Below are 21,432 nucleotides of genomic sequence, written 5' to 3'. Positions count from 1 at the left end.
CTCTCCAGAGCAGGAGCCGCACACCACCGAGAGGTGCAGTGAGGAAGAGGGTAAGAGGCCATAGCTTCACAGAGCAAGGAGTCCAGAGACTCCCAAAGAGCTGCTGTCTGTACCCAGCTCACAGCTTCACAGCTCAGGAGCTTTGGCAGTGACAAAAGATTTAAGGTTTGCTTTTCACCTCGTTATTTTCCATCCAGAGCAGTTCAGTGGCACGGCCACAGCACAGTCCCATAAGCAGCTGTGCCAACACGAATGGAGTGCTGCACCACAGCAGGCACAGGCTGCCTGAGCACAAATACCTAGGCTGCCAAAACCAGCAGTGCCCAAACCTGGGCCCCCAGCTCCCCCCCGCCCTCTTGCCATTATATTTCTGATCAGGCAACCTCTCCACGATCAGAAAGTTTGTGCTTTCCATGAATCAACATTTCAAACAGATGAAGAAATCAAGAATAACGGCAGTAATCAGACACACGATCTGTACAGGCATCGCCAGCAACCTGCACTTCAGAGAGCACAGACACCACAGAAAAGACCAAATGCAAGCTCTAGCAAACAGCACTGCACTATAAAAAACAAGAAATTGCTGCCCCCCACTTTGCTAGCTGTTACATTGCCTCACATGGGAGCGCTGCAAAAGAGAAACCCCTAGTGCCTCAAAAACACTCACAGCATCTTATGCCAAAGCATCTTCATCAATGATTTATGGAGAGGCTAAAGCTTGGCACGTTCTTTTCAATGATGCTGAGGAAGCAAAGGTCTCCAGAAGAGAAGCTGAGGGGAGGGAAAACAACCAAGGGCAGTAACATCTTAAAAATGCTGCAACGATGTGCCAGAGCTTATCTTTCAAAACCCCAAGACTTCACCCCAGTTCCACCCAGCTGAAGTCACAAACTAGTTATAAAAGTGCAATCGTATCTGAGCAGCCCAGGGACCCGCAGTATGCGGAGAAGGTCTTCCCAGTTCTGCTAAACTCACATCCTTAACAGCCATTTTAGGACAGGCAGCCCAGAGCTCCCTGGCAAGTTCTCTTGCAAGCTGCATGTGCCAAAGCAGTGCAAGAATTCCTAGAGGATGAGCTCCCAACCACCACTGCATTTGCCTGCATTCCTGTGCCTGACAAACAGAGTTCACTCGGGCTCCTCTTGCAAGGTACACAGCTCCAACGGACCGACGAGACATACCAATAGTCAATTTTTTTTCTTATTCTTGCAAAAGAAAGGCACGCTACTCTGGCCTCTCAGCAGAACAAGTAATGCAAATATAACACCTACACTGGAAATTAAAAACATGGTTTTCACATTCCCAGTGCGAACCTCCAATCATCTGGCACGGGGACAAGTGACCCACTTCCAGAACAAGCCTCAGAAGTTACAAGGTCACTATTAACCCTGGTCTTCAGCATTTGACCTCATTTCCCACCAGCAACCTCACCCAAGTTAGAGCCCTCAACAGAGGCATTTTACAGCATCTTCTGTTTGTGCCTCTCCTATTCCATATCAGCCACACCAGCGCACGCTGCCAAGAAATGGATGGTAACAACATGCCTTAAACATGAGAGGCACGAGGTCACCAGCTCCTCAGCCTGACCCAGGCACAGATCCCATAGGGGAAGCCAAAACACTGGAAAATTTAGCAACAGGAAAGCAAAACAGATCCAGTGTCATTCCACTGCATTCCAAACACATGACACTAAAGCCAACTGCCGCCTCCTGCAGTACTCACGTCGCTGGGGCTGAGGTTCCCAAGACCGTTGTCCTGCTCAGAATCCCTGCCGGACTCGTGGCCCTGGGAGGAGCGGGGGTGGGAGGGATGGATCCAGATCTCCAGCCGTGTGGCATCATCTCCAACTTGTCGCAATGTGGGCTTCTTGCCCTTCCCCCGGCGGCTGGGGCTCAGATCCAGCACCTGATGTTTCCTCTGCTCCATCTGCTCAGCCTGGGCAGACAGGACAGATTCAGATCACTCAGGGATCAAAGTTCAGGAAAAGTAAATAATTCCATTTGTATGGAGAAATTAGCCCTTTCCCCTGCTTCAGAACCACAGTAACTCATTGACAGGTCCAGAATTCGGTTTCTGATACTACAGGACAATGCAGATGAGAGGTTTTCAACCCCAACTGCTCCAGGACAAGGGAAGCTGTGTGACAGCCAGCATGCCGTATCTTTGACTTGGGATGACCCTCTGGGGCACAAAGGGACTGCAGCCTCTCTGGTCCACCCTCACAGGTGTGGGGCACCTATGGGACAAGGCAATGATCATGCTGCACACCACAGCAACTTGCTGAGCTCAGCTGTTCTATAGTTTGAGACCCAGAAACGAGACTCAGATGCTCAAACAACCCCAAAAGCAGTCTGAGGAGAGGCAGAAAGGACACTACCACTCTGAAAACTGCCTCTCAACACGAAATTTCTTAGAAGTAGACAGGTGGTGACTCCAAGTCCAAAAGCCACCATCACCCTCTGCTCTGGATCACAGCTCTCCAGCACAGGACAGTTAGCACAGGCAGCTGTAGCATCCTGCAGCCCAGCTCCAAAACTCACCTTGCGTTTCGTCTCTTCAAACAGGCTCATGAGGCTCTCCTTGGCTGTGAGGATGGGGTTGCTAGCAGCCAGACTGCGCATGTAATAGTAGACAGCATCCAGCTTTCTCCTCTGCAAAAACACAACCAGACTCAGAGCTGCCACTCATTCTGGGGCATTCAGAGCCAAGCTCCCGCATACTTGCCATCCCTGTCCCTCCATACGCATGCCCTCTTCCTCAATACTGCCTGGGACAGACAGACATGCCAACAAACCTTATGACAAGTAGGACCTTGAACGCTCTGTCCACATTCACAGCTACCTACAACCCCCAGCACAAAGCACAAGCCCTCTGCCAGGGTTAGGGAGCACAGGTAAGCTGTGGACTCGCTTACCCCAGCCTCAGGGCTTCTACAGAAGCCATCAGCCCAGAGGCTCACACAAAACAGTCTCTCACCAGACATCATGGCAAAGGGCAAAGGTATAAATACTGAATTCCAGACAGTTCAGGAAATAACTCTTTTCAACATTACTACGAATATGGAAACTACTCCACGTGAGTTTTACAAAGAGCAGAGGCCCAGGAAGACTAGGGGGTTTGCCAGACTTCTGCCTGTGGTGGGGCAGGACACCCCCCTCATTTCAGCCTGCTGCCAGGCTAATCCCCTCGTGCTCGGAGCAACTTTCAGCATCATTTCTCCCACAGGCTGGCCACAGGGAATACTGTCAGAAGGCAACCCCCAGGACTTAATGCTACCAACACACACAGCCATTTAGGGTTTTGGCCACATGCTGCTGGCCTTAGAAAACACCACAGAAGGCAGGACACTTCACTGCTCCAAGCCCCACACCGGGAGTCAGAAAGGTCATTCCCAGCCATGAAGGAAATGCACCTCTGAACCCTGCAGTTCTCAGCTGCTCTGCTTTACACCAGCATCCTTCAGTGCTGTGAAGAGGCAGACCGCTACCAGCTCCTGTGTCCCAGCCTGATGCTTCCATTACCTGCTGTCACATTCTCCTGGAAGTAAGTTTTCCTGCACGGCCACAGCAGCCAGCTAAATGGAAACTTCAAAATTGCATATGAATGCTGCTTAGACCAGTGCCCACAGGTTCAATGAAGATGTGGCAAACAGTAACAGCACCCTCATGACAGCATGGTCTTCAGCACAAAAATCTCAGGCAAAACTTTAAACACAACCCACTTTTAAAACATTTGCATTCAGCCCACAGAACAGTCCCCAAAATGCCAATAGCTTGAGGGAGTAGCGTGTATCTAACAAAGCTGCCTGAAGCCACAGCAGCTGGAATCCACACAGCACATCCTGCCATCAGCTTTTTTCTTTTTGAAAAAAAAAAAAACCAACACACATCTGGGAACAATGCCCTAAACAATGCCTTTGTCCACCAGATGGAATCTCACAGCCATCCCAGAGGCTCTCCCGATGCTTGGTACATCCTTTCATGATGAGCGTCTTACCGTGTAGATGGCCAAAAGCGCCAGCTGGTTGTATGGGCGGCCGTTTTTGGGAGCAATTTGCTGTGCCTTCAGGTACCAGCTGAGGAAGAGGGAAGATAAAAAAAAAAAAAAAAAGAAGGGCTTACTAAAAGGACATCAGGTTGCCTTCCTTGCTGTTTAAGGGTGCAGAATTCCCCTTGCAGTACAGCATGAGCAGTGCTGCAGGGAACAGGCCCTTTGCACAAATGCCCTCTGCCTGCAAAAGCATGCACAGGCAGTGAGCCTGCACCTGGCCTGGAGAGGCAGTTGGGGCAAAGGTCAAAAGAGGGAGCAGATACAGCTGCAGAAGGCAACGTTCATGGCTCAGCCTGAAGATGAGCATTTAGCCAGACCCAGCAAGCACTGTCCCCTGTGCAGCCTCTGGCACAGAGCATAGGCTATTCAGGGAACATTTCTCTCTCAGTCCCCTTTTTAGCTCCATAGCAGCTGGGACCAAACCCCCCATGTTCCTTAGCTTGCACCCCATATTTTCAAGATACTTATCACAAGAGAAGACGTATCTGTTCAATGGCAATCCATTCATCCCTCCATTCTTCTCCCAATCTTCCCTCAATTCCATTATCCATTTTCCAGCTTATTTCACGCCACACTGATCCGTCAATACTGTTCAGACATATAATGAACCCACTACACTCCCTCCAGCCTCCTTCAGATATCAAGCATACCCCACAATGTCCACAGACCCCAAAACTGGCAGCTTTCTTTGCCCTGACCTCCAAATTTCCACAGACTTCAGGGCTCCATCCCCCATGCTGTGCTCACTTGCCCCCACACCAGTATTCGCTCCAGAAAAAAAACATCAGAAAGACAAGAGTGACAGGAAGCAACAAGTGCCAGGAACTCCTGATGCAGTCAGTACATATGGACACATATAGAAACCTCTCCTAGCTGAAAAGCTACCAGAAAATTCAACAGCTATTCTGCCAGCCTCAACAGCATAAACCCTCCCTGCTGCAGGATCAGCACAGGACAACTTCTACACTAGATGGCTGGAGGATGACTAGATCTGCTGACTTGCTCTCTAGGACAGCAAAACAGTCTGAGCTACAGCTTCCAGCTTCACAGGACTGCAATACAATAAAAAGGAGTGGAAAGACTTCTTTGGCTAGAGGCAAGTTTAAGCGTGAAATGAGACAAATCCCTTGTAGATAGAAGAAGAGCTGTCCCCGGCGCTATGGTGAAAAACACAATACCTGCGTGCCTTTCCGTAGTTTGCCGTGTCATTTGCTTGTTCTCTGTATCGGCAAATGTCCCCTTGACAAATCATACACCTCTGAGCACTGATCAGCGCATACTTCACCTGGAAAGAAGCATTCAGTACATCATGTGGGACATCGCAGCCCTGGCTCACCTGCAGACCCGGTGCGTGCACAGGGACTGTAGAGAGCTAAGAGGAGGTCACTGACACACTGAAGGTCTCGCAAAAGGGCAGCAGAATGAAATGACAAGGCTCCATGGCACTGGTTCAGCATTTCTAGGAGCAAGCCAATCCCCTAAACACTCCTCTCTTACAACAATGTCCCATCTCTCTCCAAGAGAGAGTTGTTCAGCCCATGACCAATTTGAGGACAGCTGTTAGACAAACACATCTCTCTGGGAATGGAGCTGGACTAAAATATCCTTCCCCAGCTGTCCCTCACACCTGCCATCACAGCTCAGGGCAATATGCTGTCAAGTGTCAGGGAGGCAGTGCAACTGTTAGCTTTCCTTGTTCATTATTTTGGATTCCAAGCAGAAAGAAAAGTTCAATATCTAAGGCAAAGTCAGAGTACTTTCCCTTTATTAGCCCTGGTCACAGAGCTGGTACAAAAAGAAGTTCTTTGCAAAAGAAGCTAAGAAATGTTAATGCCTCAGCACTGGTTCAACAAGTTCTCTAGAAGCTGAGAAACATTCCCTGCAAACATACTGGCACCGGTTTGGAGCTCAGCTGCCTACCTCCCTCTTGTCAAGGGCAGCACATTGAGTTCAGCACGTTGCATATGATTAACAGGGTAAGAAGCCTCCAGAAGGAAGCCAACCTACCATTTTCCTCAGAGGCTTACTGCGGATGACCATCCCGTCCATATAGTCCTCTAGCTTGAACTGGTACGACACCTGCAACTTTTGGAGTAGGCCATCAAAAAAAGAAGTGCCCTGCAAAACACACACATACTTAGCTGTTACAATCTTTCGGATGATGAGTATAAAATCATCACACCATCCCTACCACAGGCAAGAAAGAAGCCTCCTCTCCCTGAGGTTTGGCTATTCAGAAACAACAAGGAGGTCAGGGGATCTCCAGCCTCAGAGGTTTTCAAGACTGAGCTAGACAAACCAAGATTGACTTGATCTAGTGTTTGAGGAGTCCTGCTTTGAGCAGGAGGTTGGACTAAAGCCCTCTAGCAGTCCCTTCCCACCAACCTAATTCTATAAAACACATCCTCTCGGATCTGTCAGCCTACCTTCAACAAAGAGTAAACTGAGCTGCAGTTTAACACAATGAATTTTAAGCAAATGTGATAAAGATGGCACAAATACCTCCTTTTCATTTCTCATTCTGTTTACTTCCACTTCAGGGCATTTGTTTCATTTAGCTTAAATCAATTTCTAATTAACATAACACACCGAAACAAGCCTGGTTTAAATTATAACAGATGTCCACCTGGACCTACACCTGCCACACTAAACCATAATCCGTCTGAACATTCTCCTTGCACAAGGATGGCTTAAGGCACACAGAGATATGAATAGGATCAAGAAGACTACTTGCCCAGTCACACCACCCCATTCCAAACACCAGCCAATCCCACCCAAAGGTTTAGTGGAGTCTGGGGATGTTTCACTCTTCTTACCTCATCTAGAAGCTGGAGCAGTTTGTTCCGAATTTCTTGGGCATTTTCACCCTGAGGGTCCTTGAGGAGCTGCCGGAATTTCTCTATCACCTGGTAAAACGCATTCTTCCATAGCAGCTGGTCCACATTCTGGGTATCAGAGAACTCTATATCCATCAGGATGCACTGTTCATACAGCTGTAGCATCTCCATCCTACAACAAAACACAATTAGCGGTCAACACAACAGCAACTGCCCAGCCTGGGCCTGAGCTGCCAGGGCACATGTGCCAAGCCACCTGCTGCTTTTCATCCAGCAAGCACGAGATGTCAGCAGTTCATCCGGCTTGCACGCTGTGGCAAATTGACGCTTCCACACTCATCTCAAAGGGAGATGAGAGCTGTTACAATCAAACACCCTTCCTGCTCCAAGAGAGCAAATCTGAAAAGACCATCCCCCTTGTATGTACGCATCGGAATGGATCAGTTCCTGGCAAAGAGCAAGGAGCTCTGCTACAGTTCTGCCACTGGGAAGAGCAAGGCACAAGCAACTCCTTATACTAACATAGAGAAAGCATGCACTGCCAGACTCTGCTCCTTCTGAGCACAAAGTCTGGCTACAACGGGCCAGGAACAAAACCACAAAGAACCAGAGGGCAACAGAGGCCTTGCCATTGAAACGATCCCCACCTCCCTTCCATCCATCCAAAATACACAGCACAAACAGAGACCCCCACTTCCTCAAAGACAAACAAGAGCTGAGAACATTACACCTGAAGGAAATAAAGCCTCTGAGTCCCAGAAATCACATTCCCCTCACCAACTACCTACAGCCTGGCCCAGATGCTGGAGCAGAACCCTTCCCCTGAATTTAATAACATAGTTGCAAACTAGAAACAGCTCCACAATATGTGGGGCAAGTTTACAGTAAAGGGCATCCTCAGCTGTTACTGTCTTGGCAGCCTCATCCCTTAAGAGTACTTTGAGGCCTACAGAAAACAGTACTACAGCATAGATGGTAAAGCCTGGAGGGAAGCCAGGTGGCAATGCCTGGAAGAGCCCAACAGAGTAACAGGAGGATGCTGGCAGGTTCCTTGTGCAAAGAACAGAGCATGGTTCTGCTGCCCTGCCCCACGCAGTCCCCAAAGCCTGTGCACACACGCACTTGGACAGCAGAAACACTGACCAAGAGAATTAAGAAGTTTCTGCAGATGGGCATCCGATAAGCAGCACTTGCATCCAAGAGCCCCAGCACGGCTCCGCAGACAGGCTGGCAGCACACACTCAGACACAAGCAGGAGACACCAAGACAGAGGGACACTGCCAGCAGGGACGGGGTCAACCATGCCTACACTCCCAGGGCAGGGTGGGCTTCACACAGGCCACAGCAGCACTGAGCAGTCTTTTCTCTCCCTCCAGACAACAGCTCTAGGTGACCCTGACACCTTGAGGAAGGGCTGAAACCTCTAGTGTGGCTTCAAGCGCAGACATATCTCACCCTGTGGTCTGTAGCACAAGTGCCCAAAACAACAAACAAGCCCCGAAATGAGCTCACCTGCTAATTTTCCTGCCAGTCAGCTCCAAAAATAAGTCCCCAGGGAAGCCCTGGAGACTCAGAGGCCACAGGTAAATGTGAAAGATGACAAGTAGAAACTTGCTCCAGCCTTGTTAACCACCCTCCAGAGCACCAGTGTCACTTCCCACATGCTAGCTGGTGTCACCAGGCTACTCCCACTGGACCACTGTATGTCACAGCATTAAGTGATGTCAAAAGCAAAACCACCTGGTGCTTGAAAGGTGCTGTCACTGTTAACAGCATCAGGAACCCCACACAAGGCTTCACAAGTACAAGCCAACAGTCACTGCCCCTGAAGTCCAGAACACAAGTTACACAGCAGATAACAGAGGACAGGCAAAGAAGTAGAAGTCCACCAGCAAATACTGAAAGCATATGAGGGCACTGGAACTGAGAGTGGCTCCAGCAAAGGCAAGAACCCAAGAGCCACAGCAGGTGCTTGTCCTGCTCCTCCACGGCCCTGCGGACAAGGGCAAGGCATTCCACAACCACAAAAAGCCACGGCTTAGCTCCCAGCCCAAGCAAATGGTATCTTCACCCACAGTTTCCTCCCAATACACACATACCACTAGCACGTGAAAAACAGACCCAGTACATCAAAAGCTAGCAAGCCACTACCCCCTCTTCCAGTTTCCAAGATGCTGATGTCTCCAGTATGCCAGATCCCCAAGGAGACAGCATTCTCTGGATAACAGTTCTAGTAGTCCACCCTGAAAATAACTCTGCCACACGCCCCGCTACAGCACAGGCACAAACCTCAGCTGGGCCATCTTCTCCAGCCCCTCCGGGCTAATGCGGTCTCTGGAAAGCAGATTGCTGAGCTGCTGCTCCTGGTTCCCAGCCTCGCGGAGGAGTCTGCTGAGTTCCTGCTGCTGCATGTTCCGCATCTGCTGCTCCATCTCAGGACTCAGAGGAGCTGGGGGGAGCGGGCCACACATGTACTGCCCCACCTGGGGAGGGTACCCCGGGTAATAGGCTCCTGGGTACACCCCATTGCTTGGACCCATAGGATACTGCAGGGAGTACCCACCGTAAGGATACTGGGAGCCTTGACCAGAGGCCCGAGGGTAATAATAGGGATTATCAGAGTTTTGGAACTTATAGTAGGATGTCTGACCCTGGCGGGCTTCCCCCCAGGAAGTGGGGCTCACTTCATCGTCCGTGTCTAGAAAGTGAAGCTGAGCGGTCTGGCTCTTCAGAGCGGGTTTTTGGTCCGGGTTATTTGGGTCCCACAGCCTGCGAGCAGTGCCGCCTCGGCCTCTGCTTCGGAGGCCTTTACCCCCAGCCCCGCTGAGCAGGAGCCTGGGCCCAGGGTGACTGGCTTCAGGAGAGCCCACGGTGCTGGCAGAGAAATCAGTGTTGGCAGGCAGGAACAGAATCCCACGGCCCCTCCCTTGGGGCTCTCTGCTCTGGTTCCTCGCCTCAAAAGGCTCTGAGTCTTTGCAACTAACAAATGCCTTCAGAGGCTTCTTTTTATCTGTATCTGCCAGACTGATATCCCTGTTCATAGTTTTGCTGTCAAATGTGACTCGAAAGGGTCCCTTGACTTCCCTGCCATTGCTGCTCCATTCGCTCTCACTCCTAGAAGCTCGACTCTGCTCTGAATGCTTTTTATTATCCGAACCCCTGCTGGAGACATATGCTTCTGCCTCGTCGATTCTATCATCATCCAAGGAGTCAGTGGAGGATGCAGAGACCTGCTTCCTAGGACGTACTCTTTCTCTGGCACGCTCCTGCCGCCTCTCCACCCCATCCACAAGTGGAGCTCCCTCTATGCTGTTGTTGCTTCCAGCTGAGCTAGTGCTGCAGGTGCGGTACCGGCTCCGACGCTTGTCAGAGCGGGAGTACCGTTTGGTAGAGCCCAGCTTCCCCTGCATCACCTCATCACTTTTTCTCCTTACCCTGTCGCTTCGCTCTATCCGTCTTCCTTTTTCTCCCCTTGAGGCTTTCACTCCTTCCCCTACCTGGCTCCCCTCTCTATCCTCCTTGCTTGGTTTGGTTTTCCTGTTACTGTCCTTTCCAGTACCCTTCTCAGCCTCTTCATCTCTCTCGACTTTCAGCTGCTCCATCTTACTGGTGACTTCCTCAGAAGCTGAGCGCAGGGATGGTTCTTTAGCAGCTGAATGCAGACGTTTCCCAGGCTGGTAGATCTGCTGGTCCGGCTTCTTGGTTCTCCTGGTGGTTTTGGAACACCACTCATCCAGAGCAGGCTGCTTGGACATGTTCTCCTGGCTCTGAAGACCACCTTTAGTCTCTGCCTCTTCATTTTCCTGCAAAGGACCATTCTGCTTGGGACCACTGCCTTTGCTGCAATCCTCCGTGACTGGAGCCCCTCCTCCCAAAGAGCCTTTGTCACTGGCACCCTCTTCCTTGCCCTCCTCAGCTCTGCTCCTCTGGTTCTCTGAGGCCTCGTGCTTTGGTTGCACAAGCTTGCTCCTCAGCCGGGACAGGCCAGGCTTGTAAATCTCCAGGTCCGGGCGCCTGTTGTCTTTGCGATGCCTTGGCTCCTTCACTTCTTTCATGTTTTCTGGGGAGAAACAGAAGAAATTTATTCCCACCACAAACCAGCCAGGGACAAAAAACTGTATCATGACAAATACACAAGTAGAAATATTAAGTAAAGGGAAAGAGCCTACCACCCTTCAGGGCAAGTCCAAGAGAACAGACATGAAAATCTACATCAAGGTTTACAGGAAACCACAAAACAAGAGTAGAAAATGAGAAAGTACAACAAAGCTGACCAAACCCTCGGCCACCTAAGGTACAACAAAACTGACCAAACCCTCGGCCACCTACAAAACACAAATCCACAACAGGTTTTACCTCAAAGCGACAATGAGCCAAGAAAAGGAGAGATGAGAGCACACCACCAGACTTGAGCGAGTACCAGCCATAAAGTTTTAGTGCTACACGTTTCGGCAGCAATTCCCTGCCTGCTGTTGGTGCAGGAGCTTTTCTGCCTGCAGGTGCCACCTTCTCCAACAGCCCCCCCTGCTCTGCCAAGGGGTTGTTTGAGTCACAGATGCATCTTCCCCCCTTGCTCACAACTCAGTAACGCTTCTCTCCTCTCTATAACTGTGTTTACACAACAGCTCGTTAGAGAACACAGCCTGAACAACACACGATGAAGTGTTTCACCAAAGCGGGGCCGTTACGTGCTGCGTTTCCTCAGCTTTGCCCGACCGGCAGCAGCTCGCGGCCCCTCAGCCAGACGCGACCGCGCTGCCAGGGGCTCGGCCCGGGGGCGGCGGGGGACAGGCCCGCCCTGAGGCCGGGGGAAGCCGCGCCCGCAGCTCCCCAGGGGCGCCCCGCAGCCCCCCCGGGCCCTGCCCTCCCTGCCCCGCCGTCCGCCTGCTCGCACCTCGGCGAGAACCGAGCCCCGGGCGAGGCGGGCCCAGCGCGGCGGTCCGGCCCCGGCCCCTACCTCAGCCCCAGCCGGGCGGCGCGGCCGAGGGGCCCGGCCCGCCCCCGGGCAGGTGCCGCCGAGGGGCGGGGGAAGCCCCCACACAGCGGCTCCCGCCTCCCGCCGCCGCCCCGCCGCTCCCTGCCGCCCCCTCACCTCGCCCGCCACCAGCCGCGGCGCGGGCCTGCGCCGCCACCATGTCCCGCAGCTCGGCGGCCGAGACGCGGACGCGCTCCAACCCCTCCGCCATCTTCCCTCCGCCGGGGGGGGGAAGGAGCGAGCCGGGCCCGACGGACGGCGGCCGCGCAGGGCCAAAACGCTCCGCCGTGCGCATGCGCGCTCGCCCCCGGGGCCGCCGGCCGCGCAGCACCGAGCACATGGCGGCGGCGCCCCGCCTGGCCCTGGCCCACGTCCGGGCGGCCGAGGGGCGGCTGCGCCACCGCCTGCCCCGCACGCCGCTGCTCACCAGCCGGAGCCTGGCCCGCCTGGCCGGCCGGCGGCTACTCTTCAAGTGCGAGCTCTTCCAGCGGACCGGCTCCTTCAAGGTGCGCAGAAACCCACTGCCCGCCCAGCCCTCGAAGCCAACGTGGCTCCTGCCCCCCTGTGCGGGGGCTGAAAGGCTTCCCAGGGCACGGGGGGCTGCCAGGAAGGAGGCTCCCAGCCTGCCCGCAGCACCCTGTGCACCAGCTCCCAGCAGCAGCACAGGCCCCTGTGCTCTCCTTCCAGATCCGCGGTGCCCTCAACGCAGTCAGGAGCCTCGTCGAGGAAAGCCAGCGCGCTGGAGGGGCGCTGCCCCGGGCTGTCGTGACGCACAGCAGCGGGAATCACGGGCAGGCGCTCGCCTGTGCCGCCCAGGCAGAAGGTAACGCTTACCCTGAGCTCCAGCCCCGGCTCGGAGGGGCCAGGCAGCAGGTACAGGGCCAGGGGTACGTGCCGAGCTGGCTCCTGGGCAGAGGCAGCTCCAACCCACCCAGCTCCGCTGCCCCTGGAGATAAGCAGTGGCATTCCACTCTTGAACACCTGCAGGAGCTAGCATAGGCAAGGCATGGCCCACTCCTGCAGCGCTAACTGGCTGCTTGTGGCTTTTTGGCTGTTGGATTTGCCTCCTCTTCCATCACACAGGGATCCCTGCTTACATCGTGGTGCCCCGGACAGCCCCGCACTGTAAGCAAGCTGCCATCCGCAGCTACGGTGCCACACTGGTGCCATGCGAGCCCAGCGACAAGGTAAGGCATGGAGAAAGCAGCCAGAGAAGTGGCATAGCCAGACTGAGAGGCAACCATCCATGCTTTCCCCTAGTCCAGAGCCGAGACAGCAGCTCGTGTAGTCCAGGAGACAGGAGGAGTCATGGTGCACCCCAACCAGGAGCTTGCAGTGATGGCAGGGCAAGGCACAATTGCCCTGGAGGTGCTGGAGCAGGTGAGGAAAACGCACAGCCCGGTCACAGCCCGGAGCTCTGCTCCTCAGGCAGGGGCACAGTGAAAAGGAGTGCCCGAGGTGCCAGAAGCACTCACGCTTCCTTTCTGCACAGGCACCTGAGGTAAATGCAGTAGTGGTTCCTGTCGGAGGCGGAGGAATGATTGCAGGAATAGCAGTTGCCATCAAGGTAAGGCAGCAGCTCATCTGGGACACGATGGCTGCATCTCCCTGTGGGAAGGGCAGGGCAGGACTCCCAAGGCAGGCAGCAGCTTTTCTGTTCAGAAATGGACACCCTGTTGTGAAAATCTCTGGGTGCCTGGGCTCTGCACAGAAGCAACGTGACCTGCTTGCCCCCCTGCCTGCACAGCAGCAGCAGACAGGCATACACTAGTTTCAACCAAGTGGCTCTTCCTGCTCTCCACAGGCTTTGAGACCAGATGTGAAAGTGTTTGCTGCTGAGCCACGCAACGTGGATGACTGTTACCAGTCCAAGGTAAGAGGGGAACTGACCCCCAACCTTCATCCACTGGATACCATCGCAGATGCAGTTAAAACGAGCATCGGCCCAAACACATGGCCTATCATCAGGGATTTGGTTGATGATGTCCTGACAGTCTCAGAGGAAGAAATCAAGGTAAACGCTCCCGGCTCCCTTCTCACGGTAGCTGCCAGCAGGCAGCTGCCTCCAGCCATGCTCTGCCCCTCCACTCTCACCCCTACGCTCTCCCAGGGCAGCACAAGCCCCTGCACACCACCACAGCTGTGCAACACCCACACTGTCTCCAGCTGGAAAGGGCTAGCGGAAGCTCTGCTCTCCCTTCCCAGGGCGCTGCAGAGAGATGTGCACATGCAGTGCCCTCCGCAGCCCTGGAGCAGCCAGTACTTGCTGCTGGGATGACAGCTGCTGCTCTGTCCTGACAGCAAGCCACGCGGCTGGTGTGGGAAAGGATGAAGCTGCTGATTGAGCCAACAGCTGGCGTGGGAGTGGCGGCTGTGCTCTCGGAACAGTTCCAGGCAGTCCCTCGGGATGTGGAAAATGTTTGCATCGTGCTGTGTGGGGGAAACGTGGACCTGAGCTCCCTGACCTGGCTCACAGACCTCCCTGGGAAAGCAGAATGAGAACAGAGCGGTGTCTCAAGCAACGGAAACCTCACTCTGAATTTGTACAGTCTGGTTTGTGCACTACTAAAAACAGACGAACAACCCCAAACATTTCAGAGTTTTTGTAGAGGGATAAGGGAGAGCTGGTGCTGGTCTCTACAGCACAGAGACAGTCACTTGGTTCCACAGTAAAGGGTTGCTACTGGGGGGGCCTGGAAACAAAGCACTGCCTGTTCTCCCCTCCACAGCTGCCCTGCTCTGGGATAGGCCTCCAGGGAACTGGGCTGTCACTCTCCCCAGCTGCTACTTCACCTTTCTTTCTCAGCATCACAATAATCCCAGCAAACTCCTGCCTTTGATGCAGCAAAATCCCCACACGCACCACTGGGGCAGGGCGTGAGGGAAAGACAACAGCGCCAGCGAGCCAAGGGGCTCCCACACAAGGTGTGCACGCAGCCTCTCCCTTTGGCTTCCACAACCAGCTACCACGAAGACAGAGGCACTTGGATGTTTTTGAAAACATTTTCCATTAAAATAAATAGCTGTAGCTCGTACCTGAGCAGCAGCTGGTGAGACAGCCACCCCTGTACAGACCCGAGCAGTAACAAGACATCAGTGCTGTCCTCACTGCGCACAGGCTGAGAATAGCATCCAGGGAGCTAAGGCACAAAGTCCAAACATGCTGGAGACTCATTCCATTTCTACCTCCTGCACTGGCAGCACATTCTCGCTCCTCACCCATGGCACAGGGTCTGGAACATGGGGGTCATAAGTCCATTTAGGAAAAACACGCTTGTAGAGGTTCAGCAACACTGTGTCCTGGGACTTTAGCTGTCCATCAAAGTGGCACTTCATGTGACCATGGGTCCCTAGGCAGAAAGCAGAAAAGGCCACGAGCCGTCTCTCCTGCCCAGGAGGCCCACATCCTGCGCAGCATCAGAAATAAATATTGAATCAAACCTACCTAATGGCTCCTTGATGTGTCCTCTACGACCCCACTTTGTCCTCAGCTCCACTGGCTTAAACCACATTACATCATCTGGACATAAAAGATAAAAGGCAGGTAAGAAACCAGCTTTGCTGCACCAACACAACCACCACCGCAGGGGCAGGAGGTCTGCTTCCACATCCCCTCTTCCCACCACACAGAGACAAGCCATACCTCTGTTAAAGAACATGTATCGCACGACAGCCGTCTTGGCAAAGATCTTGAAAGGATGGCCACTGAGCACCAGCCGCTTGATGACAATTCTGTCCGGGTCCATGGAAAGCAGAGAACCAGTGGCGATGAGGTCATGCATTCCTGCAAGGAGAGTCACTAATGCATCAGAGGGCAGCGCCACAGAAGGTGCCTCCATCACCGGCTCCCCCACCACAACCCCCTTCCACAAACAGTTCCAGGTCCAGAGCAACCCCCCAGCATGGACAAAGGTGCAGGTCATAATGGGGAAGGAAACGTGTTAATCTTCTCCAACAGTGTGAAGGGGGCTGCTTTTTCAAGTCATACTTTCCGGAGAGGTGCATTTCAAAGTGGGGTGTGGGAATAGCCTGCAAATGTTTGTTTCCCAGACACCGCCTCCTCAGCACTTACCAACTTACCATTACTTCTCTGTTTAAAAAGAAGCACTGAGGCAGGAGGGAAAGTGATGGGAGCGTAAACAGTCACCACCACAGCAGCATCTGGACGCAGGAAACGCTCCAGCTTGTGCTTATCAGCTAGGACAGAACAGCAATGGGTCAAGTTCAAGCCAGCAGCAGTCCTGAGCTCTAAGAAACCCCACTGAGCCCATTCTTCCCTGGCAAACAGGCTCTGTGCTTTAGCAAAACAGGTGATAAACACCCCTCTTCTGCTGGCATGGAGTATTGGGGAATAAAAGTGACCCTCTGAGCTACCAGCTCGCTGCGTGGAGCCTGCCATGGCCTTGCCCAAACCAGTGAGCCACCTTCCCCAAGCCAGCCACTCCCCACTGTTTAGTGCCTCCAGTGGAAGCCTCAGAGCCTAGGAGTGAGTCTTCAGAAGAGTCCTTCAGCCAGGTTCAGACACCACGGCTAAGACATCACAGGCTTCCTGCCCTAGAAACCGCAGCCCCACCTCTTGGCATAGCCATGGCCACCCCACTGGTCCCTCACAAACCTGAGGTGTGCTGGGAGAACAGGGGGGATGCTCGGAAGCGTCTGAATCCACAGTGAAAGATCAGCTCCTCTTTTGCCCTCACTGGCTCACTGTTGCTTGGATGCCGATGCACCAGGAAATTCAACACGGACATCTGCAAGAGAGGCAGCGCTGTGAGGGGCTGCCAGCAGGGCTGGCAAGTGGTGGCAGACAGAGCAGAAAGCAAACGGGATGCTGCAACAGAGATGAATGCCTAACTGCTGGTCACCAATGCAGACACCTCGGCCAGGCTCAGACACTAGCCTAAACACCCGTGACAGCTTCAGCCTGCACTGACCAAAGGGAAGGTCCTACGTTGAAATGTGAGCAGTGAGAGGAGATTTCAGGCCAAACCCTCTGCAGCTGGAGCCTCTCCAACTCATGCAGCCTGAGAGAATCAGACAAGGAGCTGTACACCTACAAGATATCAGCAGGGCCATACTTACTCACCTTTTGTTCATGGGGAAGCAGTGAAAACAGGACTAAGGGCTTTCCTTCTTTGAAGCTCTCCATCACTGAGACAGGGACGTTGCAGACATGAAGTGTAACGTACCAGCCAACCTGCCAAAAGAGGATCGGTTGTAAATACTTCTCTCAACAAAAAAGTGTCAGAAGTAACATGGGCCTGGGTTAGAGAGGGAGTCCAGGAGAGCAGTATCATCTGAACTCATGGCTTCACGCTAAGAACCAGCTGGCTGAAAGGTCCACCCAGCCACCTAACTTGTCTTTCCTATTAGGAGCAAGGAAACACAGTAGGGGAAGAGACCAGCAAAAGGGAGTTACCGAGGCTCCTTCAGTCTCCCCCTTCTCTATTTGCCGGAAGAGGTGCTTTCTGGTTCGGGAGAAGTCTTGGAACTGGAAAATCCTGGCATAATCCCTTGGGAGATTCTCTTTGGGGTCCCACGGAGAAGTCCGGAAGCTCTTCAACCCTCTGTACTTCTGGAACCTAGGAGAATAGATAACAGGAAAGACAAACTACGTCACTTGGGGTGCGCAGGCAGCACCTTCTGTGGTCCGCAGGGACTCACACCTTCAGAGAGGGCAAAGGGAGCAAAGCAAACGTTAGTGCTCAGAAAAGATACTAGTGCTGAGAGAGCTAGAAACAGCAGCCAAGTCCCCAGGCAACCTGCCCTCGCATCAGGGCTCTGCCCTTTTCCACCCTCTTCCAGGTCAGGATGCAGCTCTCCCTGCTGCAGGGAGCTGCCCAGGCCCACCCACTGCCCCCCAGCGAGTGCCTTCCCAGGAAGCCTCAGAGCCTAGGAGTGAGTCTTCAGAAGAATCCTTCAGCCAGGTTCAGACACCACGGCTAAGACATCACAGGCTTCCTGCCCTATCTCACCACATTAGACAGACAGGAACCCTCCAGCTCCTCTCCCAACAAAGCACCCTGTTTCTTACCGGACTCTGGCAGGTACGTCACGTGGCGTGTCCACCTCATCTGGAAACATTTCATCCATTCTCTCCTGTTTGTATCTCTCCAGCATCTGTTCATCTTCCTCCACCTTCTCATCATACTGGTCGTCCCGCAAGCACTCGGAAATGGTCATAGTCTCACACTCCTCCTCTGCAGGTTCCTCTTCCTCCTCACTGCTTTCCCCCTCCTGACACACAGGGCAGCACAGAGCCCGTGAGCACATGCAGATGTCCACACAGCACTGCAAACCCTGCTATACTTGCAGTGTGTGAATCATGACCCAAGCTATACCACCACAGCCCCTCACTTTGGTATCTAACAGGCAAAAAAAGGCAACATGATACAAGGGGGAGATTTAGCAAAGGAAATCCAGGCAAGTCCTGGCTCTGTGTTGTGCCCTTGCATGGAGCAAGCCAGGACAGGATTGTCTTAGAATATGCAATAACAGCCTGGAGACTGCCTGCAGCATCAGCTCTTGGAGGTACCTGGGAAACTGCCGCCTCCATCATATCGTCGTCGATGTCATCATCTTCATCATCATCTTTCTCACTGCCTTCTTCTCCATCATCCACAATCCAGGCAGCCTGGTACTTGGATGTGCCTTTGGGGACCTTCACCACCCTCCTGTTAGCCTTCAGAGAAGCTGTAAGATTCCCACCAATGGTTAATACAGGAACAATTCTCCTTCCCCTCAGCAACATTTACAACCAGGACAGCCAAGATCAGCTCTAGACTAGAATCACTGATGCCCAGCACAGAATTTGCCAGGGCCCAGAAAAGGCAGCTAAAATGTAACCCTGCTACCTGCCAGGCAAACCACATAGCCTGCCAGTCAGGTGATGGGGCTAGGCAGGGAAGCCCAACTAGCATGTTTATTCAAAGCCATCCTCAGCCATCCCAGTGACAGAGGATTTCTAACAACACTCATAACAGGGACAAGGAAAAAATACAGAAGTATTGCTGCTACTCACCCTCTGCTTCTTGCAGTTCTTCTTCAGTAGGCCACGTCTGCTCGCCTTCCATAGGATCAGGAACCACTTCTGACTGCAAAGACTCCTGCTTATTTGGATCTGCCTTCATCAGGACCTTAATGTCTTCCTCCATCTCATCAGTACCATTTACAGAGTCGTCCTGAAGGGCAAGAGCAGAGCCCCCAGCTGTGAACACACCTAACTCAAGCTAGCAACCAGTCTGAAGCGAAACTCCCTTCAGTATCTTGTTCATTATGTCATAACATAACGTTAATTAAGTGCTGTGGGCAAGGAACCTCAGCTCAGTGGCAGAACACAGGCCTACTGGCTCTGATACAACTCCCTTTCCCCTCCCCCTAACCACATACACCCAGTTGTATTTTCCTGATGAAAGTTTAGAAACATTATGTTCTAAAAAGACAGCAAAGCCCTGACCTCCCACACACCTGTACCTCCATGTCCTGACTCCTCTTCTGTCCTTTAACCACTCGGGGGTTCAAAGAGAGGGGGTCAGGGGGAGCATCCACCTGGCTCATCTGGAAGTCTCCATGCCCCACAATATGCAGCAGGCTGTTCACATCAAGGGTCTGTCCCCGGACAAAGCCAGACACCTTCAAGGTCCCAACCAGGTCACTCTCCTGACCAGGCACAAACTCGGCAGTGTATGCGAGCAAGTGAGCCCGCCTGTCCCGAAAAGCGAGATGCCGCTGCTTCTGGGTGGCGAGGTGCCTCAGCAGCAGCAAGGACTCCTGCTCTGTGTTCAGGGGGAAGAGTTTGACCTCAGGAAAGCGCTTCTCAATGGCTTTGGCAAGTTTCTTCTTGGCATCTATCCGCTTCTTAGATGGCAAGTCAGTGCCCCCTGGGACAGCAAGAGCTGCCAAACAGTGCATAGAACAGAGTTCAGGATCAGATTGTAAACCTTTCTGTACCCCTTTTACCAAGCACTGACAAAACACTCTGATATCAGCACCCAAATAACAGATTCACACCACAAGGTGCAAAGGTAGTTTCACATAGTCAGAAGAACCCTTGAGACAGAAAACCTGTCTTTAGAGACAAGATTTTGAGACTAGATGAGACCACGGAGATATGGGCCCAGGAACCGAATTTAGCAAAGAAAGCCTTTGAATCCCTTTGCTCTGCACACCTACATAACCATGACAATAGTGACACCACCACACACCCAGAGGCCTAAACCTAGAACATCCCTTCTAGCTCCAGCACTCCCCCACCACAGCAGTAACACAACAAGACAGCGTAACAATGGCATTCACCCGACCATGCTACGCTCAAAAACAGAGCGGTCAAAGACCTGCGATCACCTATTAATATATGGAAATTTTTACTGCACAATAAATTCCCATGAGGCACCCCCTCGACCTATACCCCACCAGAAACCCTTAAAGTTTCTCACTCGCTCACCATAACTAGGAAGCCCTTGTGCAAAGAGGCAGGACAGGCAGTGCTCCCCCGCGCTGTCCCAGCCATCTGCAGGATCCAGGATGAACAGGAGGGAGTCAGCAACCTTTGCTAGATCTAAGACAGCATGAAGGTCCCCTGCACGCAAAACACCTCCATTACTAAGGCTACCAGGGTACGGAGCCAAGAATCACACCAACAATAGCATTTCCTCACCTGCCTGTGCTGTCACAAAGCGCCAGCGCTGCTTGAGTCGGGGGCAGAGAAGCGCAAAGCCACCAGCTCTCCCATCATCCACGCAGACAACAGCAGAGTCCTGGCTCCGCAACAAGCTGAGGGTGTCATGGGCTGCAGCCCTGCTGTGCAGCGGCACCAGAACCACAAGGTGTGGAGGCCCGTCCCTGCTGCCCAGGCTCCGCTTCTCCAACAGCACCTGTGGGCAGAGCTGCAGACCATGAACCCCAACCCCAGTCCAGCTCCTGTCCCGGCCCCGAGATCAAGGCCGGATCCACCTGCAGCTCCACCCGCACCCGCTCGGTGCAGCAATGCTCTGCTTGCGCCGAACGGAACGGACCCTGGCACCCGTCCCTCCCCCCCGGCCCAGCTCCCCATTCCCCCGCAAAAACCCAAACCGGGTCGGTGCCCGCAGGCTCGCACCCCCCTCGCCACCCGCCCCGGCCCCATTCCCGCTGCCCCCTCGCCAAGAGCCGCCTCGCCCCGTTTCCCGCTCCCGCCGCGGCCCTCACCGCCTCCTTGCGCTGCCGGCGGAGCTGCAGCGCCTGGTGCCGTCGATCCACCCTGCTGAGGGCGCGGAGCCGCCGGCGGGGCTGGGCCTTGACGGGGACGCGGCCTGCGGGGAGAGAAGGGTCAGGCGGGGGGGGCGGCGCGCAGAGCCGGCGGGGATCGCGGCGGGGAAGGCGGCCAGGCCCGCCCCGCCTCACCTCCAGCGCGGCGCTGCGACGACCCGCTGTGCTTCCCGCCCTTGTGCGCCTTGTTCTGCTGCTTCAGCGGCCCGGGCCGGTGCGCGCCTGCCGCCACCATGCTGCCGCCTGGCCTCCTCCGCAGCACTTCCGCTGCGTCACTTCCGGCGCCCCGCAGGGCACGCCGGGAGCACACAAACTAAGATGGCGGCG

The 21,432-nt window shown here is 53.8% G+C and overlaps 3 protein-coding genes and 2 non-coding genes across 8 annotated transcripts in view; 1 reads left to right on the top strand and 4 right to left on the bottom strand.

The window, feature by feature from the left end:
* The window catches only part of SMG6 (SMG6 nonsense mediated mRNA decay factor), a 118,466-nt gene extending 103,486 nt beyond the window's left edge, over positions 1–14,980 (bottom strand). For 2 of the 3 annotated variants that reach the window (XM_037374092.1, XM_037374098.1), the window contains exons 1-8: positions 11,980–12,110; positions 9,177–10,947; positions 6,867–7,059; positions 6,058–6,168; positions 5,229–5,335; positions 3,997–4,075; positions 2,541–2,651; positions 1,723–1,935 (exon numbers count right to left, since the gene is read on the bottom strand). In XM_037374092.1, coding sequence (XP_037229989.1) covers positions 1,723–1,935; positions 2,541–2,651; positions 3,997–4,075; positions 5,229–5,335; positions 6,058–6,168; positions 6,867–7,059; positions 9,177–10,947; positions 11,980–12,073 — 2,679 coding nt within the window. In that variant the 5' untranslated portion in view covers positions 12,074–12,110. Of the gene's footprint in view, positions 1–1,722; positions 1,936–2,540; positions 2,652–3,996; positions 4,076–5,228; positions 5,336–6,057; positions 6,169–6,866; positions 7,060–9,176; positions 10,948–11,979; positions 12,111–14,898 lie in introns of those variants that run through there. The other variant, XM_037374107.1, reaches the window with a different exon arrangement.
* Positions 12,178–14,452, top strand: SRR (serine racemase). Its single transcript, XM_037374255.1, has 7 exons — positions 12,178–12,368; positions 12,550–12,685; positions 12,946–13,049; positions 13,123–13,242; positions 13,355–13,429; positions 13,667–13,876; positions 14,164–14,452. Exons 1-7 carry the CDS (start codon positions 12,201–12,203, stop codon positions 14,359–14,361), a joined length of 1,011 nt encoding a protein of 336 aa, XP_037230152.1. The 5' UTR covers positions 12,178–12,200; the 3' UTR covers positions 14,362–14,452.
* On the bottom strand, positions 14,852–21,376 carry TSR1 (TSR1 ribosome maturation factor). 2 transcript variants are annotated; one of them, XM_037374191.1, is made up of 15 exons: positions 21,241–21,376; positions 21,046–21,149; positions 20,516–20,732; positions 20,303–20,437; positions 19,333–19,754; positions 18,881–19,040; positions 18,395–18,552; positions 17,894–18,096; positions 17,279–17,441; positions 16,946–17,056; positions 16,478–16,610; positions 15,943–16,059; positions 15,506–15,646; positions 15,308–15,382; positions 14,852–15,212 (listed from the first exon to the last, which is right to left on the bottom strand). In XM_037374191.1, the coding sequence occupies exons 1-15, from the start codon at positions 21,338–21,340 to the stop codon at positions 15,034–15,036; spliced, it is 2,418 nt and encodes an 805-aa protein (XP_037230088.1). In that variant the 5' UTR covers positions 21,341–21,376; the 3' UTR covers positions 14,852–15,033. The 2 variants fall into 2 exon arrangements, with proteins under 2 accessions (XP_037230088.1, XP_037230082.1); XM_037374185.1 differs by having other exon boundaries at positions 19,327–19,754; positions 21,241–21,375.
* LOC119142583 lies at positions 16,323–16,415 on the bottom strand. Its single transcript, XR_005102341.1, has one exon. It is a non-coding gene; the product is annotated as a small nucleolar RNA SNORD91 family (small nucleolar RNA).
* Positions 17,732–17,824, bottom strand: LOC119142582. The gene has a single exon (XR_005102340.1). It is a non-coding gene; the product is annotated as a small nucleolar RNA SNORD91 family (small nucleolar RNA).
* Positions 21,377–21,432: the final 56 nt, after the last annotated feature.

The sequence above is a fragment of the Falco rusticolus genome, chromosome 1 (genome assembly GCF_015220075.1).
Source record: "Falco rusticolus isolate bFalRus1 chromosome 1, bFalRus1.pri, whole genome shotgun sequence".
Lineage (NCBI taxonomy): Eukaryota > Metazoa > Chordata > Aves > Falconiformes > Falconidae > Falco > Falco rusticolus.
The sequence above is the reverse complement of the archived record's forward strand: the minus strand, read 5'-3'. Positions and strand labels throughout refer to the sequence as shown.

What these genes read in the sequence shown, in the direction of transcription:
- SRR (XM_037374255.1), top strand. Translation starts at nt 12,201, where the DNA reads ATGGCGGCGGCGCCCCGCCTGGCCCTGGCCCACGTCCGGGCGGCCGAG. An exon ending in CTGTGCCGCCCAGGCAGAAG is followed by an intron (nt 12,686 to 12,945) that starts GTAACGCTTACC and finishes TCCATCACACAG; the next exon opens with GGATCCCTGCTTACATCGTG. An exon ending in TCTCAGAGGAAGAAATCAAG is followed by an intron (nt 13,877 to 14,163) that starts GTAAACGCTCCC and finishes CTGTCCTGACAG; the next exon opens with CAAGCCACGCGGCTGGTGTG.
- TSR1 (XM_037374185.1), bottom strand. Translation starts at nt 21,340, where the DNA reads ATGGTGGCGGCAGGCGCGCACCGGCCCGGGCCGCTGAAGCAGCAGAAC. An exon ending in GACGTACCTGCCAGAGTCCG is followed by an intron (nt 17,442 to 17,893) that starts GTAAGAAACAGG and finishes CTATTCTCCTAG; the next exon opens with GTTCCAGAAGTACAGAGGGT. An exon ending in GTTCTCCCAGCACACCTCAG is followed by an intron (nt 16,060 to 16,477) that starts GTTTGTGAGGGA and finishes GTTCTGTCCTAG; the next exon opens with CTGATAAGCACAAGCTGGAG.